The sequence below is a fragment of the Catharus ustulatus genome, chromosome 10 (assembly GCF_009819885.2).
Source record: "Catharus ustulatus isolate bCatUst1 chromosome 10, bCatUst1.pri.v2, whole genome shotgun sequence".
Classification (NCBI taxonomy): domain Eukaryota; kingdom Metazoa; phylum Chordata; class Aves; order Passeriformes; family Turdidae; genus Catharus; species Catharus ustulatus.
This window is the reverse complement of record NC_046230.1, coordinates 16,620,890-16,639,834: the sequence shown is the minus strand read 5'-3', so window position 1 is coordinate 16,639,834 and position 18,945 is coordinate 16,620,890. Positions and strand designations below refer to the sequence as shown.

The window sequence follows — 18,945 nt, the reverse complement described above, 5'->3', positions numbered from 1 at the left end:
GAGCCTTCTCCAAATGCTTTCTGAGCTCTGCCAGGTTTGGTGCCATAACCATTTCCCTGGGGTGCCTGGTCTGTGCTCAACCACCCTCTGGGAAAGAACCTTTTCCTTACACCCAGCCTAATCCTCCACGACACAGCTTCAGGCCATTTCCTTGGGTCCTGTCACTGGTCACCACAAAGATCAGTGTCTGCCCCTTTGCTTCCCGTTGTGAGGAGGGGAGACTGAAGAACTCAGTCTCAGTGTATGGATGTATCTGGTGTAAATTCCGGAGGTTCTGGATACAGGGAGCTGCCCAGCGTAACCACACCGCCGTGCAGTGCTTCAGCAGTGGCTCAGTCCTTCTCCAGGGAAAATCCAGCATCCCTTAACCATTCCATGCCACAGCTAAGGATGGTGAGGCTGAGTGATTATAGACTCAAATCTGCTCCCCTGCTTTGTACAACACCTTTGTGAAGAAGCCATTAAACCCCTCCAAAACAGCAAGTGCAAGGTGGAACATTGTGGTTTAACAGCCATGACTTCATAAAAGCTTCAAAACGAGTCTGAGGTCATCTGTACCATCTCCTGAAAAATGTTGTGTGGACGGTTTTGCTGCTCCCCAAAAGTCAAGCTCCCAGGTCATGCACAAACTGAGTAGTGCTGTCACATCTCTCTGCAGCTTCCTTAATGGATGACAGTCACAAGCATCAAAAAAGCAGTCAGGGAAGTCACTCTCTATTTTCCACCAGAAGAAAAGGAGAGGAAGACTCATAATCGAAATATTTCAAGCTAATATAATATAGAACCAGCAATATCCTGCCTCCAGCACTGTAGCCCAAAGAGCGATTCTAGAAGATGCATTGTAAATTTTTACATCCCTGGCTTCCAAGAGCTGCATGGGGAGGGTGTGTTCTGCTGTAACAGTTGGTGAGGGTGGGATTCAGGGTTCACCTCACCCACTCTAAAAGCCATTCATCCCACTGGAATGGTTCAGCTGTGCTTGCTCTGTCAGCAGAGAGAGAACAGGCATCACCACAGAACATCCCATCTTCCAGTGGGCACGCTAAGATGTTCTCTGTTGGCACCCACTCTCTCAAGAACTTACCTGGTCCTCTAATTTTTGGAGAGATGAGAATATTTAGCACTCTTTTGCAGATCTACTGCAGTTTTTCTGAGGCTGGAGTTCTAGAAAAGTCGGTCTCAAAATATCCACCCTCATATTCCAAAACAATGACAGACAGATTGAGAAATCACTGCAGTATCTGCTGAAGCGTGAGGAGCAATGATCACTCACAGCATCCACAGATGCCAAATTGCACTAAACCAAGGAGCAGTTACTGCAGGGAGCACTCTGGCAGTCATGGGGTGTGTGGGCTGCTGGCCTGACCTAATGTCCTAAATACCTCGACTTTCCATCAATTAATACCATCTCATGTGGTACAGTTGGGATTCATAGCCCAGTTGTTGTGGGAGTCACAGGAACAAATCTGGATAACTAGAATCAGAGATCAGCTTTACGGATTAATTTGCAAAGAATTGTCAAAATACTCACCTGAGAAATGCAGACAAGCTATCCAGGACAGTGCATTTTATAGAGTGGAAGAAAATGCCACAGGAGAAGAAATATTAAACTCATAGATTTATTATGTTTTTCTCCTATAAATATTTCATTAATTTCATAGAAATAAAAATAAAGCAACAGAACCCTTTAGAGACAGAAGTTAGATTTGCCTTAGAAGCAATGGCTATTGGCAATACACTTTTAGGACAAAACCAACACTATATAAAATCAAAGGGCCATTTAAATAAAGGAAATAATAATAATAACAATAACAATAACAATAACAATAACAATAACAATAACAATAATAATAATAATAATAATAGTAATAATGATAATATCCACAAGGAAGAGGGAATGTTGTAGTGTGTAGAACAGGTGTAGGACGTGCTTCGTAGAGCTGTTAATTTTATGTACTAAAGGAAGAATATGATGCTTTTGTGCACTTAAATAAAAAATACTCCAAAGCATTCTCCCCAGTGTCCATCTTTCTGTGCAATCTTTGTCACCTTCAATAGTAGAAGCAGCCAAATGCAGCCACCACACAAAACAGGCTGTCCTGGGGAAAACAGAGAAAGGCTCTGGGTTAGTCTAGTCAAGCTTTTTGCTAGTCTAGTGGAACAGGCAAACCTCAAGGAACATTTTAGACCAGAGCATAACTGTATGGTAATATATTGCAATTTTCTGTCTTTTATTTAAGTTTCTTCTTCACCTCACTTGTGGTGTAACCCACATCAGTGCATCTGAATGCCAGAAGTGCCTCAATTTCCTCCATCCACACACCCGCAGGTATCTAGATGTTGGTTTAAAATAAAATAAAATGTTAAGTAAAACCTTGACTTTGGCTCCTGGATTTCAGCCATGCTCCATGACTGTAGTTCAGCAAAGCATGGAAGAAAAGACTTTGAGTCTTGTGATTTCTGTCCCCATCAGTAAAATGGTGTGACTATAGTGATTTTTGAATTGTACTGCGCCACCTACTCAAGAGAGAACTTGTACTTTGTTGGCTGTTGTATCTAAGTATGTTTTGTGAATAAGGATGTAAATCAGGCTGTTTCAATAATCTTGATTCTTCTTTCTAGTAGTTGTTTCTTTTCTGCTCCATACTTAAGGTCACTCTGCCTCTCACACAAAAGCAAGTAGCCTTGCACTTCCCATGGGAATCAGCCCATACTTACGTTAATGAACACGTCGTGAGCACAGCTGTCAGTGTCAGCATCCCAGAAACATCGTGCAGCCATGCTAGACAAAGGAACCAGACAGGGACATTACCCACAGTTCATGTCTAATGACGTAAGTGATCACAGATACTTCTCTTCAAAACCAAACTTAGCTTGCTTTAAAGGCAATGGAATTGGGAAGTGTGCTCCCGAATCCCAAGCCTAGTTTTCTACTGCTGAATTCTACCACATGCTGTAATCCCATCTGTACGTGCTCCACCTTCAAACTCTCAGCTCTCAACCCTGCCACCTTCACTGTGCAGCAGGGCTTGAAACCTCATTGCTATGGTGCTTAAGAATCTGTGACTTCTGGCCTATGCATATCAGTGGCTAATTTAGTTATTTGTTCTTGTCCTTCACCTCCTGCACCCTCATGGTACGTAATCAATTTATTTATAGGGAGCTATCGTATTCCTTGGCAGATGCCACGCTACGAGACCATGACCTCTTCAAGTCTTTTCCTATCTATACCCTCTGTTCCCTGACTATCCTGATGGACCTCTACACCCAAGCCCTACCCTGAGGACAAACAGCTAGACCATAATGGGATATTGCATATGGGACCTTTCTGCTGCCTTGTGTAAAGGCACTGAAATTCCTTTTTCTCCACTGCAAGTGTCCCACTCCCTGCCTGCCCCAGCCAGCCTCAGCTGACACGATTCCTTTCGGGGCACAGTTCCAAAATGTACACCTGACTGTACTAAGGTGCATTTTGCATTAAGGATGTCAATGACTGTGCTTCAATCTTGCCTCCTGTCTGTTGCAAACTGGAAAATATCCCCAATTGCTCTGTCAGCCTGTGTGGCTGGACTTCACATTTCTGATCAGACCACCTGAACATTGAACTGTTCATCCTGGCACGGTGCTTCTGGAGCAGTCTGCCTGCAGACAGACATTCCTGACAAAAGCCTGAGCAGCAGATATTCCTCTCTGACCTCCAGAACAGGGAGGCAGCAGATCTGATTACAGCTCTGCTGCACTTATCTTCTGCTGGAGTACCAGGCACAATAATAAAGACAAGCCCAGCAGATAAAGCCCATAAACCTTGTGAGCCTTCCCTTTTGTCTTCTCCCTACCCACCAGTAATGGAAAGCTACAGCCCACTACTGCAGCCACAAGGAATTATTTTGTCTGACCGCAGACATCTGGAGGTGACTGCAAGCACCCACATGGGAATCTAGGCTTGGTTCCCATGACAGTATTGTAGGGGGACTAGAGAAATTGAAACTTCTGAAATATGCAAATGAAGCACTTATGGAAGCTTTCTGGCTTTAGACAGAAGTGAGTTACCACGGATTTTGTGCTCCAGCAGGGTCTTGGAAATGGATGGGGGGTATCCCCTAATTCATCATGAATACAACACAAAATGCTGCTGTCACACTCCTCAAAAATTATTTTCAGCATTTCAGCTTGCTAAGAACCACCACAAGAGTCAATAATCACTGGCTAATTCAACCAGTCACAACCTAAGCACTCAAGCTGCCACTATAAAAGAAAGTTATTTACACTTTATGATCTGCAGACAGATCTCTGTAGCTAGGCAAGTTGGAAGCAGCTTCCAAAGGAAAAAAATGCCTAAACCCAAAAAACATGATAGAAATGCAATTAGAAAATGCAAAACTTACTTCACTCCTTCTCCTCTCTGTTCTCCAATGACAACCTGCACCACCATCTTGTACCTGTCAAATCCCTCCTCTGGAGACAGAAAAAAATAATAGTGAGAGCAATAACCTTTTAGAAATATGAGCCCAAAACATGGCCCTGCAAGCTAAAGATTTCTGGCTACAAAGCAAGTGGCTGTACAAACCTATGCAAATAGCCAAGTGGACAGACTGCTTTGCAAAAGCTTCATTTTCCTAGTATGGAGTACCACGGAGTTGAAGTGAACAGGGTAGTTGGCATCCATCAAAAGATGCATCTAATGCACAAGACACGCCTGAGCAGGCACACTGTATGTCAGCATTCTGCTTTGACAACTTTCAAGAACTGGCCATATGGAAAAAACATAAATAAGGCTGCTGGTGGACAAAATGCTATTTGAAAAAAAAAAAAAAGGTCTTATTTTAAAACTGCTCTTTGATGCAAAGGTATGTGAGATGTTTCCTTTGCTTCTGAGTGATATAAAAGGCTACATAATAGCTGTGTTATTAATGTGCCTTCAGAGATGTGCTATTGTTTCACAACAGTAAAGAAGTACCTCTGGGGCACAGGCCAAATCTAATCAGGCCATGGCAATGTTCCAGAAGCCAAATCAGAGCAAGCATGTTTAAAATCAAATATAGATCCCAATGCCTGTCTTCAACAAAGCAGTGTCCTGGGACGACTCCAGTGCCCTGTTTCCACTGGAGGACTGAACACAGCACACTGGCTCTGCGGACATCCAACACGTCAATTCTTATCAGAGATGCCAGCTGATAAGAGTGGCCACCCCGGGCCAGCCTTGCTTCAGGCTGCTGCCACTGTGGTTACACATTACTGAAGCCAAGCCCTGTGCAGAGGAGCTCAGCATGAACACTGCTGCTGCTGGCTTTAAAGCAGATGTGTAATTCTGGGAGAAGCACAAATCCACTGCTCCTGCACCATGTCAGGCCAGCCCAGCAGATGGAGCACCAGCCTGTCCCCAGGAGGAAGGGAAAAAAGTGCCCCTGCCAGCACACACATCCATGTACTTGCTCCAGCACAGAACTCAGGAAACACCCGCTGGTGCCTGCACTTTTCTTCTTGAACTCAAAAATTGTTGAGGGCATCCTGTGCAGCAGCATCACCTTTTTCCAGTGCTGTAAGGCCGTAGTCACACCCTTCCTTGGCTGACTGCTCCTCTCTCCCCCTTCCCTACACCCCCTGAGCTTGTTCTGATCTCCACTGCTATTCCAGCTCTGATCTAACTCAAAGAAGAAAAAGAGCAGGAGTGGCTCTGTTTATGGAAGCAAGAAGCAATGAAGCATCACTTCTTTCTTCTCTCTATGGCAGCTTCCAAGTTGCAGACCTCCAAGGCTGACATCACACACCTGCCAAGCTATACAAAAACAAATCTTGTCTGCTTGAATTAGGTCTCCAGTTCCGCAGGCAAGGAATGTACATATATAGGACAGATTGCTTCATACCAGCAGACTCGAGTCAGCCAACGGGGAAGGAATAAGTTTCAAGAATAAAGGAAGAAAGAGGGATCTTGTCAAAAGCAAGAGGACATGGCAAGAAAAGAAATTACAACCCCAGCAAACCTCCTTACCTTTCAGTCTGTCTTTTATTGTCTCTGATAAAGACTTTGTAAGCTCAGGAATTTCTTCTGGGATGTACTGTACGTTGGTCAGCTTCTCCTTCAGTATTGTATGGATGCATTCTTTTACTGTGGATGACTTAAATCTATCACGGTAAAAAAAAAAAGCTAAAAAATGGTGCAACAGAAAGTTCACACAATGCATAGAAACATACACAATGCCACCTGGGAAAATGCAGCTTTCATGTACTAGAGAAAAATGACAGATGGCAAGCCATGGGGAAAAAAACTCAGCTATCAACAGGGGTGAAAGCAGCCCCACTGGAAGCTGCAGCATCCCCCACCTGAGTGTTCAAAGCTGGTCTGGGAGCCGCTGCCCTCCGACCCCCAAACTCTCGGTGCTCCCCGCTCCCAGCGCCTCACGCCAGCCCCTCATGCCCAGGGGCGCCCTCCCCGACATTCCCGCCGCCGCTCCCACATTCCCGGGGCGATAACGCCCCGATCCCCGGCGGTCTCACCGCTGCTGCAGGCCGGGCCGCAGGCTGTACGTGTTCTCGGGCCCTTCGTCCGGGCCCAGCTCGCCCATGGCCCCGCAGGCCCCGGCGCTGGTTCCCGGGACAACCGCGGCCGCCTCCGCCGCTTCCGCCCCGCGTCACGGCGGCGCCGCCCCGGGGACCGGGTCTTTTTTTTTTTTTTTTTTTTTCCTTCAATAAAAAAGACTTGTACGATGAAGTAGTTGGTAAATAAGTGCTAAATAATCGCGGTAATAATTGCAGGGTATGTAGTAATAGTACGATTTTACAATGGCTTGTAGAAGACGCTGAGGTGCTGGAGCAAGTCCAGAGAAGGGCAGTGGAGCTGGGGAAGGGTCTGGAGCACAAGTCCTGTGAAAAGCAGCTGAGGGAGCTGGGGGTGTTTAGTCTGGAGAAAAGGAGGTTCAGGGGGACTTCATCCCTCTCTACAACTCCCTGAAAGGAGGATGGAGCCCGGGGGGGGTCAGTCCCTTCTCCCAGGCAACCAGCAACAGCATGAGGGCACAGCTGTTCCAGGGGAGCTTTATGTTGGACATTAGAAGGAGTTTCTTATTCATAGAAAGGGTGATTAATATTGGAATTGGGTGCCTAGGGAGGTGATGGAGTCACTGTTCCTGGAAGTGTTTAAAGAAAGGCTGGACGTGGCACTTAGTGCCATGCTGTAATTGTCATGATCTGGTGTTCAGTCAGATCTCAGAGGTCTTCCCCAACCTGATTGATTCTGTGACTGTGTAATTAAAGGGTTGAAGAGGTTGCTGTCTGTGGTGTGGCTGGAGGTATGATGGGGAGAGAGTGGGGCAAGGCAGCCCGGCCCCACTGGGTGCTTCCCTGGTGCCCCCTCCTGCCCCAAACCAGCTCCCCTGCACTCAGCCTTGCCCAGGGCTTGGAGGGCTCCCTCCCTGCCTCTGTACTGCACATCCCAGACATCAGAGAGGAGATCCCAGCCTTGCTCCTTTCCTCCTGCAACTTCTAAAATCCTCCATATACGCCTGAAATTCTTTCTCTCCAGAACCCTATCCCTTGTGCCCCTTTCCCTGCCCATGGCTGCTGTGTGTCCCAGGGAAGGCAGCATGTGCTGCAGCCCCTGCTGAGAAGCCGACATTCTGTTTCCTCTGCAGTTTATCTCGAAGCAGCGATCTTTGCAATTGATTGTGCTTCCCACGTGCAGCGGATGACACGGCTGAGAAAGGTCCCTGTGTGCCTCACCCAGCTCTGAATGGAAACAGTGTGAAGGCACAGCCAGTGCTGCTGTGGACTGTGCTGCTGCCACGGACGAGAGGCTGGAGAGGGCCATGAACTGTGACGGGGCTGTGTGTGCCCGGAGGTGCCCCTTGGGTACAAGAGGTGTGAGGTTGCACCCGGAGGAAAGGAGTACCACTGCCAGAGTTTTGCTTGGGATGCACAGGCGTATCCCAGGTGGTGCCAGATCCTGCCCCAACCTGCTCTGAGCATGGATGGGTTGCTGAGACCCTGAGCAGCAGCAGCTCCTAATTTCCACAGACTTTACCAGCACCTCTTGCTAGAGATGGACTGTCAGAGTCCTTAGTACCACCAGGCTGGGTGTCAGCTCTGCCCACCAGCAGGAACGCTCACTGCCATGCTGGAGGTGATACTGGTCCCTTGCCAAACTCATGTGGCACCTTCCCATCGCAGTTACCATTGCCCTGCAGGTTTCTGCTTGTTAAAGGAACACTTGTGTATCTGTTCCATCCCTCTGCTTACTCACTGCTTACCGCTGCTTACTCACACCCACAGGACGCTGCCTGTCCCCGCAGGGTCAGGTCTCGCTGCTCATGCAAATCGTTTGTGGAGACCTTCATAATTTCTGAGAAGTATACGAAAGACCTCAAGACTCTGTGTTTATTTGCAAACACTATTAACCGTTTCCTCTTCTCACCCCAGCCGCTCAGCTCCCGCCTGTGTCAGACCCACAGATGTGAATTCAGTTAAACCGTTAGGGGAAGGATCTTTGGAACGTGGGGGCTTCTATTCCTCAGCATCTTTTTGTGGCAGTTTGTGTTTCCTCTTTCACTTGGAAAGCTATGCTTTCTCTGGACTTCAAGGTCATGCAGTTCTGGGCTTCAGTCAGCTCCATCAGAGATGTTTGATCACAGCTTACTTTTTCTTCTTCCAATTTTTCAGTGCTCCTTGAATACCCCAGATGCTTTTAAACCATTTTGGGGCTGATGCTCAACCCTTTGAGGTGAGTGCTCAGGTGATAGCTGTGTGCCCCAGTAGTGATGGCTGCAGAAGGTCGGGCCCTCCTCTAGGTCACAGCTGTGTTGATGGAACTCACCAGCTTCTGGCTGAAGAAAAACCATGACATTTGTGGTCCAATGAACTGGTGTGACATGTACTTGCTGAAGTTGCTGTTTCTTAGTTTTAAAGAACAAACTGTCTTCTCACTTATTTCTCCTTATCCTTCCTTTTTAGACTTTGTTTTCATCTTTTGGTGGCCAAATAGAAAAGGACTGTCCTATGCAATTTGCCATGCTCCAGCTCACAGAAAAAAAAAATATTTTTTTAAGCACCAAAGGATCTTTTTATGACCATGTCAGCAAACCCCAAGATGTACCATCCACCCCACTGGGCTGGAGGGGATTTACCAGCACTAGCAGGGAGCTGCATCATGGTTGGAGCCAGGCTGTTTTTCTTCATGCTGGAGAGCCTGGTGGAGGAGTCAGGGTGAGCTGTGCTGGTCTGGCAGGGTGCAGGCAGAGTTCAAAGCCTGCCTGAAGTCCCAGGGCTGCTGTGGAGCTGGGGCCAAACTCCTCTGCAATGCTGACACCTGAGGCTGGCACTGCCGCTCACCTCACTTTCCTCCACAGCAACTTCCTAGCAGCTTCCTTGATCTTTTCTTTTATTCTTTTCATCACTGTTGTTTTTTTTTTTCAGAGAAAAGGTCATCTTGCTGTTATTGGTTTCACATGGACACGGCAGCATCCCCGCCCTGGGTACCAGTTTATAGCTATTTCAAGTGTGTGTTGGAAAGTTTGAGCAGTTCGTGCTATGATTCTAATCAGCCCTCCACTGCTGCCGCATGGGGTGGGGAGGATGAGCCAGTTTTTCCTGCCTATCCCTGGCTCACTGAGTTGTGATCTTGGTGGTGATACCCATCACATCTTCCACCTCTAGAAACCAAAACATGTGGCAAGTGCCAAACAAGCCTCCCCACACCTGGCCCAAGTGCCTGGTGTCACCATCTGGGGACATAAAACCTCAAGGCGGAAAAGCCTCCTTGCTGTCATGTCCCTTGTTTCCTGGAGTTAGGTTTAGTTTAGTTTAGTTTAGTCAGGGGTTTTTTTAGTGGGAATCCAGGAAATTACGAAGAAAGAGGTGATGTCCAAGTCAAAACCCATGTGCACCCTTGCACATGGTGGAGACTGGCTCTCTTTGCCACCCATCCAGGCACCATGGTGGCCTCTGGCCAGGTGGCATAGAGAGGTGACAAGGTGGGCACAGCACCCAACCTTGCTCTGCAGCTCAAAGTAGTGCCAGCAGCTCATGAGGAAGGAGTGATGCTGCAATGCTAGGAGACTGCAAAAGAGCACCAAGACAGGCTGGACTGAGCCATCCTCCCAGGGTGAGCTCTGCCTGCCCCAGCTCAGAAACCCCTCCTTGGCCATCCCAGTTTGGCCATCCTGGTGGTATTGTGTTAATGGATTTAATGGAATTTGATGGTCTTCTCTGAGAATCTTTTCCAATCTCAATGATTCTACAATTTCGTGATTCTATGAAATAAGGGGTGACTGCCCCAGCCCACTCGTCTGCCAGGGACATGTTTGAAAGTGAAAGGTCAGCAAGCCCCAGCCCCACAGCTTGTTTCTGAAAGCTTGGAAAAATAATGAAGTCATCATTAGAATCACATCCTTCTCCCCAGTTATTAATTTTCCCCTGAAACTTTCCAAAATGGTGGGGCACTGGGGCTGTGTTCTAGAGAAGCAGAGGAGCTTGCTTTCACCACTGGTTATTTCCTATGCCAGTATTAGTCAGTGTGGTGAGCGGGGAGCACGGATGGCAAAAAAAAATTACAGGAGTCTTCTGCAAATGTCACCCCAATAACAGCACCTTAACCCTGGGCACCTGCCCTTGCTCTCTTCAAATCTGAGAAGAAACACACGTAAGGAGGCAAAACTCATCTTCCTTCCCCTCTTCCTTATCTCCCATCCCATCCCATCCCATCCCATCCCATCCCATCCCATCCCATCCCATCCCATCCCATCCCATCCCATCCCATCCCATCCCATCCCATCCCATCCTGGTAAGAACAGCCTACCAATAGGTGCCCCATGGCTGCTCAGACCCTATCTACCCATGCCACATGTCCCACAACTCCACCGCCTTGGGCACCCAGTGGGAGCACCTGTGGATGCCTGGAAACCCAGGACTGCTTTTACTTATGGGCCAGGCTCTGAGCTGAGGACATGTCCCTTGTGGTCCCTGCCTCTTCCATCCCTGGAAGTTTTCTCCAAAAAGGGTGAAGCTCAGAGGTGCCTGTCCCTGCTGCTTGGCAGCTGGGTACCTGCATGGGAACATGCTAGGAGTGCGCACGGAGGGGAGGGGGCCAGCTCTGGCTCAGCTGATCCTTGCCTCTGTGGGGAGGAAGCTGGGGGAGGGAGGCAGCCCGGGTTTCCCTCTGGGGCAGAGATGTGCACGTTTCATTTCCACCCAGCCCTTGCTGTGTACAGCAGAGAACAAGCTGCTGTGCGGGGAAGGAAGCACAGAGACAGCCGGGAGCGGCACAGCACACACAGCACAGCACATCACCTCCCACCCGCCTGGGCAGGGGACAGAGAGGCTCACCATGGCTCCAGGTGCCTCGAAGAAGGTGTGGGGCAGCGTGGAGGTGGCCCTGGCTGCCCTCTGTACCATCCTGCTCAGCTGTGGGCCCATGCTGACCTGCTGCCGCCAGGGTAGGTACACGAGCGTGGCACGCTCACTGGCATGGCCATGTCGTTTGCAGCTGGTGGAAAATGTCTAAGGGCTGGGAGCTTTGTAGTTAATTAGCTCTGGCATCAAGAAGGCAGAAAACCCAAAGCTTTTGGGTATGTGCAACTGAAGCAAAGGACTTGGGGATTCTTGGGGCAGAAATGGGATTAAAGTATGGAGAAGGGAACAGGTCCCCAGCACACAGTGCTGACACCAGAGCTGTGTTGTGACACAGTGGCAGTGGCTGGAGTTTGGTGTTGAGCTTATGGGTTTGCCAGTGAGGTGTGGAGTTTTCTTTCTAGCTCTCACAGCTTCAGTCTGCACCCTTGGGCTGCAACTCCTGATTTGGTCTTGATCCTTAGGGATGTTGGGTCCTTGCTCTGGGTTGAACTTTGAGAGAGAGAGCAAGGTTGAAGGGAAGGTGTGAGTCTGGGCAGGGTGAATGAGAGCTGTGGTGAAGCTGTCTCTCCCCTTCCTTGCAGCCCACTGTTTCTTTGGTGGGTTCATGTATTTTCTGCCTTGAGGGTGGGCAGAGGGCTGGGTGTCTCTTGGAGCAGATGTTACCTCTGGAGCTGGGAAGATAGAGGAAAACATGTAAACCCAACACCTACTTTCAGAAGTCCTCCGAGGACTTCATTCGTTGTTGGCATGGCACTAGTATGAAATAAAGCCCTGAACCTGCCAAGTATTTCCTGTTAAACACAAGAAGACCAAAACACGGCAAAAATTCCTTCTCTTGGTGTGGACACCAGCACAGCCAGTGCTGCCTGCCCCCTCCTGTTTGGTCTCATTCCTCATTTCTCAGCCCAGTTTTCCATCTGATCTTGTATTTATTCACAGAATTTCCAGGTTCCTTTTCTGGTTGGTGATGCTGAGGTTATGGTCCCATGGCCTCAGGCCAGAGTTGGAGGGATGGGAGAGATTTTCTTACTCTGCCTGCAAGCCTTGGGGCTGCTATCTGTGGTGGCGATTTCTGAAAAGGGAAGGCAGATTTCCTTTGACAGGGACTTTTCAAAGCCATGGTGGTTTGAATATCTTGGTCAGGTGATCCATGTGAAAAATGCTTCTTCCCATTCTTCATTGCTCTGAACAGAAATTAATGCAACAGCTGCCATGTTCTGCTGTGTGGGACTGGCTGAAGCAGGGCATTGTGTGCCTGGTTCACAGCATTCCCACCATGCAGGGTGGATGAACCCACCGGGATAATGGGCAGGGAAATGAGGGGAAGCAGCAGGGCTGGTGCTAAAGCAGAGGAGCTTGTGGCTGTGCCTGACTGGATTCTGTGGTGGGAGCAGCCTGGCAAGCCCAGCTGGAGCCCCAGGGCCTGGTTACCCACACGCACATAAGGAGGGCAGAGGTCCCTGGAAAGGGATGGCACTGTAAGCTCCAGGTTCTGCCCTGTGAGGTGGTCTCAGGCTGGAGATGACAAATACTGTGCCATGGGCAACCCCTGCCTGCTCTGAGCTCCCAGCATTGTGCAGTGGGAAGAGCCAGAGCATTCCAGCCAGGCATGTGATGAGTTGCACCACTGGGCACTGCCCCAACCTGGGACTCACTTTCAGAGTGAGCCTCAGCTGGAGAGAGGATGACTCAGAAATTAAAATACAGCATATATTTAAAAATAATACAACCCCCAAGGTCTGTTTTCCCTGGTACAGGTGTTCAGTGTTAATTTTAGGTACCCCAGAGCACAGTTTGGTCTGCTGAAACTGTTTTACAGTAGAGTTACTATCTCTGAGAGTCCTTCTCCAGCTCCAGTCCCACTGGCTCATATTTGGAATGGGAGAGACATGGGCTGATGTACCTGCCCAGGTCCCAGAGTGATGATGTGGACTGGGCTTGCATCCCTGGCTCCCACACAGGGGTATGGCTGTTTCTGAGACCTGTGCCTGCTGTAACCCCGTCTGCTCCTTGTTTCCTCTCTCTCAAATAGTGACCATCTCCCCAGCAGTGTTAACTCTCCCTGAAGGTAACAAAGCCACCTTCTTCTGCAATATCTCTGTGAAGAATGACTCTGGTTCAGACTACAGGCTCAATTGGTACAAGGAGATCAACCACAGCCAACGCCAAAAAACTGCTGAGATCAGCCGACACAAGCCCATGACAGAGACAGAGAAGTACCGGCTCAGCAACCGCGCTCCTGTCTTTGTGATTGAGATCCTGAACCTCCACCAGAATGACTCAGGCTCCTACTACTGTGTATTGATCACCTTCTCTGAGTCTGAGAAAGTGATGGAGAGCAACCGGTCCCAGCTGATAGTCACAGGTCAGCCTGGGGGGCTGAGCTGATGGGGATGGGTCCCAATCCCATTGTAGCTCCAGGGCTTAAGGCAGGCAGTAACCTGCTGGCAGAGGACCTGACGTGGGTCAGGAGAGCACAACCCTGGAGAAGTAATGGGGCTATGACAGCCTACCTGGCACTGAGCCCTTTCTGAGGGGCCTCATGTTCCCCTGGTGCCTTTCACAAGGACTGTAGAGGCCATGTTACACTCCTGACCTGCTGTTTTGTTCCTCCTTTCTTGAATGGCTATTGCAGCAGCCCCCCAGATGAATGCCACTGATGAGCCAGAGATGGAGGAAGGCAACCCCTCAGAGCACATCAAGGTTATGCTCCTGGGCATCCTTGTGCTGGCTGGAGTGGCGGTGCTGCTGATCTTCGGCTACCTCATCTTCACATTCAGGAGAGGAGGTATGATTCCCCTGGAGGCCATGCAAACCCAGTTTGGGACCTGGGGTCAGCCAGATGTCTGCAGCTGCCTGGGGTACAGGGACTGGTTAAATGTACTAAACTCAGCTGTGGCATACCCCCATGAGACAGATACCTCCATGCCTGGGGAAGAGGGATGGTTTAAGCCCTACTTGGCCTTTGTAGAGCCCCCAGACCATGTGCAGTGGCTCTACACCACCCATTAGTGTGATGCCTTAATGGTGCACTTGAATCCCTCCCATGCACCTTGCCCAGGAACCTTTGGAGCACCTCACCCTGCTGCAGCACAGGGCATCACCTCAGACCTGCCACAGGCACCCAGGGACTCTCACAGAGAATTGTGCCGCACTCCACTAATCCAAATTAAACCCCACACTGTGGGCTGGTGTCTCACTTGTCCTTGTAATGCTCAGGGTGTTAGACCCTGTGGACAAAGAGGATGTGTGGTGAAAAGGTTGTGGTGTTCAGTGTTATTTAGGACAAGAGTGGGGGTGGGCCAGCTTATGAGGCACACAAACCTCCTCTAACCAAGCGTATTACTTTGCAGATTTGCAGAAACCACCAAATGAAAACATGGCAGCGGTGAGTTTTCCGCCTCTGTCACCCAGCTGTCCTGCAGGAGAGCATCGTTGCATCATTGGGGTGAGGAGGGTGCTGGACCTTCCTTTATCAGCTCTTCACAAGCATCTCACTTCTGTTTTCTCTGCTGCTGCTTGATCTTTTCTGCACAGCTACAACTGCTTTTCTGCATCTGCAGCAGCACAACCCCACCACAAAATCAAACTACCCGAGGTGGGATGGGACTCTCTAGTCCATTCTTCAAAGCAGGCTTATCTTTGACAGTGGAGTATATTGCTGTAGAAAATGGGAGGATGTTTCCCTCCAATACATCAAGGTAAAATTTATTTTGCTGCAGCTGGTGCCTGTTTTCTTCTTTCTTTAGCCAGGCACCTCTAGGAGGGATCTGTTTCCATCTTCTCTCCAACCCCATTCATTAGGTGGCTGAAGGCAATGAGTAGGCTGCCCTTTGCTCTTTCCTCTCTGGGCTGGGCAAACTCAGCCCTAGGCTCTTCTCCTGCACACTGTGCTACCTTGGAGTCCAATGGAGAGGTGGGAAAAGGGCTCCTAGCACAGTCCTGCCTTCCATGGCCAGGCAGGCAGGGAGTCCAGCCTGCTTGCAGAGGCAGAGAGCTGAGACCCCAAGGCTCATGATGTGGTTCCTCTGTGCATGTTCTACCCCAGGTCTTTCTGCTGTTTTTCACTCTCAGCCTCTCAGGATGCTTCAGAGCTGATTTTGGCACTTGCTGTAAGACGGGGCTTGTGCTGGGGATGGTGGGTACCTCCAGATGTTGAACCACCACAATGGGGTTATCTTGCAGAAGGAAGAGAAGCCCCCCGTGGTGTCCATATCCACTGTGGACTATGGCGTGCTGGAATTTCAGAGGGACCAGTGCACCCCAGTGCCCCCCAAGACTTGGCCGGTTGAGCAGACTGAATATGCCACCATCGTCTTCCCTGAGGAGAAACCTGTGACACCAGAGCGTGGCAAGAAACATCTGGATGAGAGGACTCGACAGCTGCCATCACAGCCCTGCTGAGGGTCAGGGACCCTCCTCACAAGGGTGTGGGCATGAACAGGCTGCCCCAGTCCCTCACTCTGGGAAAAATCCAGCATATCAGGACTAAAGCAACAAGAGATGCTGCTGCTGGAGTCAATATTGAACAGTCCTGGCCACAGTGTTATTGTGGCCGTGGGGTGGGTACCACAGGATGAGGAAGGTCCCTGCTGTGCTCCATGTGTTGCCTCTTCACTCAGGGCAGGGAGGATGGGCTGGGGCAGAGCAGTGATGCCAACAGGTCTGTCCCAAAGGTGATTTACATTATACTTCAGTTTTCTACCTCAACCCAGTGCTCTCTGGAGTGGCCATGCTACTTCCCTGCCCCAGGTGTGAACCAACTATCAAAGCATATGTTGAAGAAAATGCTGAAGGTTAGAACTTGAATGAATCCTGTGAGATGCTACTCATGGGAGCCCGAGGCTTCTTGTGAGCTTCTCCTTGCCTGGAGCAGAGGCTGCCCTAGGTACTGCTATTCAGAAATCCCTGGGAAGCAGGCAGCTGGTCTTCCGCCTATCTCCAGGCATTTTCCTCCTCTGCATGAGGGGTAATCTACCCCTGTGTCCTTCCCTCCCCAAGTGGGAGTCAGATCTGACCATGGGGGTGAATAAAGAGTTTTACATCCGAGGAGTTTGTTGACTCGTGATGGCAAGTGCGTGGGCAGGCAAATAACGGCTCTTGCAGTGCAGGGCAGAGCTGGGAGGTGGCAGCATCTGTTGTGGTTCCTGGGCCTCTCTGTGAGATAATATGCAAACTGTTCTTCCACAAAGCTACTCTTAAGAATTTAGAGAGGTCGATGCTCGTTTTCCCCTTGCCCCTGTCTGAGCTGGTCACCCAGGCATGGCTGCAAGCCAAAACTCCCCCTTAATCAGGCTCGTCTCAGGGCACTCACCCAGTCCATGGGGATGAACATCCCTGCTGTGCCAGGTGTCTGGCTGCCATCAGCCAGGGCAAAGCTCGCAGTGTGGTCCTCAGTGCAGCTATTTTGGCTTCAAACTTCCACTTTCTCTCTTGAAAGAGATGTGCTACCTGCCAGAAACCAGAGCGGAAAGAAGTGACAGCTGCTCGAGAGAGGAGAAACCTCAGTAAGGAGTGGCTTTGGAGGCAGCAGAGACTTGCCAGGAAAGTGTGAAACTCAGTGAAAACCGAGAAGAGTCACTTGCATCTCAAATTTTGGCTGCACTGTCAACAGGTTTCTTCCTCCCTTACCCGCAGTAAAACCAGCACAGCCTTTTGGGAGCCAATCTGGGTGCTGGGGGAAAGGGTGAGGCAAGCCAAGCACCGTATCTTGTACTCTGTGGGGGCTGGAAAGTCCATGAGAAACTTCCAGAGGGGACTAGATGGGATAAGTACCATTTAGGATAGCTTACACCTTTCTTCAGGGTAGGACAATGGATGCTCCCTTTGGCCCCAGTGCTGCTGAAGTCCCCCAGTAGCCTCCACAGGCAGTACCGTAAGTCCCATGCCATTCACTCACACCAGTTTGTGGTTCAGCCCATCGGGGCTTTTTGCCAGCAGCAGCCCTGCTCTGTGCCCCAGCAGCTCTGTCAGAGACCTGCTGTGGCCAGCAGGGCCCAGAAAACCGAGGCGGGAGGCAGCTGCAGCAGGAAAGTGGGAACTCAGTCAGCAGTTTTGCGTTTTGCTTTCCCGTCAGACACGGCACTGACATCTCTGAGAGGGTGGACCCTGCTTCATATTTTCCATCCTACCTCTCAGGCAGCAGAGGTGCCAGATCTTCAGCACTTCCTGCACCCCCTGGCTGCAGCTATGACTCGTCCAAATGCAGCTGGGGCTGAGTCCTTTCCTCTCTGGTTGGATGGTGGTCTGCAGCTGAGCAGAGGCTCCCAAGCCATCCAGTGGGGTTGGAGGTGTAGCAAAGGATTCTCCCACTGCCATTTTCCACGGGAGAGCATCCAGCCTGCAGCAGTGCCTGTGGCCCTACAATCCCCATCAACCTGACTGCCTCCTTGCAGGGAAGAAAGCTGGGGCCCCAAGATGCATGGAGTGAGTGGTGGGGATGCTCCAGGCTGCCAGACACCATCTCCAATCCCTGCTTGGAGCACAGGATGCCCAGCACTAACAGACATGAGCTATACTCCTCTGCACCTGGCATGGCACTGGCTATGCTGGCTGAGCATCCCCAAACCAAGCAGTGCCCTGAGATGGGTGTCAGGCCCCATACCCCAGAATCCTTCCTGGGAATGGAGAGTTGAATGTGTTTGTGTGCAGGAGCTCTTCATGCACACGCAAATGCTCATGAGCACGCAGATGTGCAAACGACTCACCAGACAAATTTGTGTGCACACCCCCAGCTTCACACAGCTGCTGTACCAAACACCACCGCCCCCACACACATCCCCTCAGGCCCCCCATCAGTGTGGCACAGCTTCTGCTGTGCTGGGACCCAGGACCAGCCAAGGTGTTTCTTGTGGGTGCTGGAGCTGCGGCGTTTCCTGTACAGTCTGGTCTGGCAGTTAAAGCAATCACTTCCGACCACGGACACCCAGCGCTCCCCCGAGGAGTGGCTGCCACCACCGGCACTGCCAAAATGCTTCGTCAGCCCCCTGTGACCACACACCAGCTGAGATCTCTGGAGAGCCTCACCCTGGTCCCGCACTAGGGACTTGATGATGGGGAATGGCCAGAGCCCTCTGGGAGACCTCAAAGAGTTGGGACTGATCCCTGTCAGCATCTGCAGAAAGCTGGATGTGTGACAACATGCCTGGGTTATACCTAAGCAAGCAAAACCCCCCTACATGATGCTTGAGAGCCAGCCTGACTTCTTATACACCCCAGACTTGATTAAATGTGGTTGGGAACAACATGTGAGCAAACACCTCTTCAAGAAACCTGAACTCATAAACCTTGTCTTGGGAAAACTGGCCAGGGAGATGAAGATGGAAAGGAAATCCTTTCCTGCATTTTGCAGCTGTGTCTTTGAGGAGAGCCATGCCATGGAGCAGCAAGGCACCATTCCTGAACACCAGGGCATTGCAGATGACGAAGGGAGAAGGGGTGGTCAGGCTGTAGGACAGTAGGGTCAGTTTGAGCACTGTCCTGGTCGCTGGGATGTCTCAGAGATTTTTGGTTAGGAGAGGTTGGACTGGAGGTGATGCATCAGGTGTGTGGGTTATTTATCCCCTGGGTTAATGGGATGGCTTGTGGGTGGGACTGGTCTGTCCG

The 18,945-nt window shown here is 50.2% G+C and overlaps 2 protein-coding genes across 2 annotated transcripts; one reads left to right on the top strand and one right to left on the bottom strand.

Moving 5' to 3' along the window:
* Positions 1-1,947: 1,947 nt before the first annotated feature.
* Positions 1,948-6,628, bottom strand: DYNLT2B (dynein light chain Tctex-type 2B). The gene is made up of 5 exons (XM_033069279.1): positions 6,496-6,628; positions 5,990-6,123; positions 4,386-4,455; positions 2,719-2,782; positions 1,948-2,099 (listed from the first exon to the last, which is right to left on the bottom strand). Exons 1-5 carry the CDS (start codon positions 6,561-6,563, stop codon positions 2,052-2,054), a joined length of 384 nt encoding a protein of 127 aa, XP_032925170.1. The 5' UTR covers positions 6,564-6,628; the 3' UTR covers positions 1,948-2,051.
* Positions 6,629-9,655: 3,027 nt separating this feature from the next.
* PDCD1 (programmed cell death 1) lies at positions 9,656-15,744 on the top strand. The gene is made up of 6 exons (XM_033068919.1): positions 9,656-9,758; positions 11,199-11,423; positions 13,373-13,705; positions 13,976-14,128; positions 14,694-14,728; positions 15,526-15,744. Exons 1-6 carry the CDS (start codon positions 9,656-9,658, stop codon positions 15,742-15,744), a joined length of 1,068 nt encoding a protein of 355 aa, XP_032924810.1.
* Positions 15,745-18,945: the final 3,201 nt, after the last annotated feature.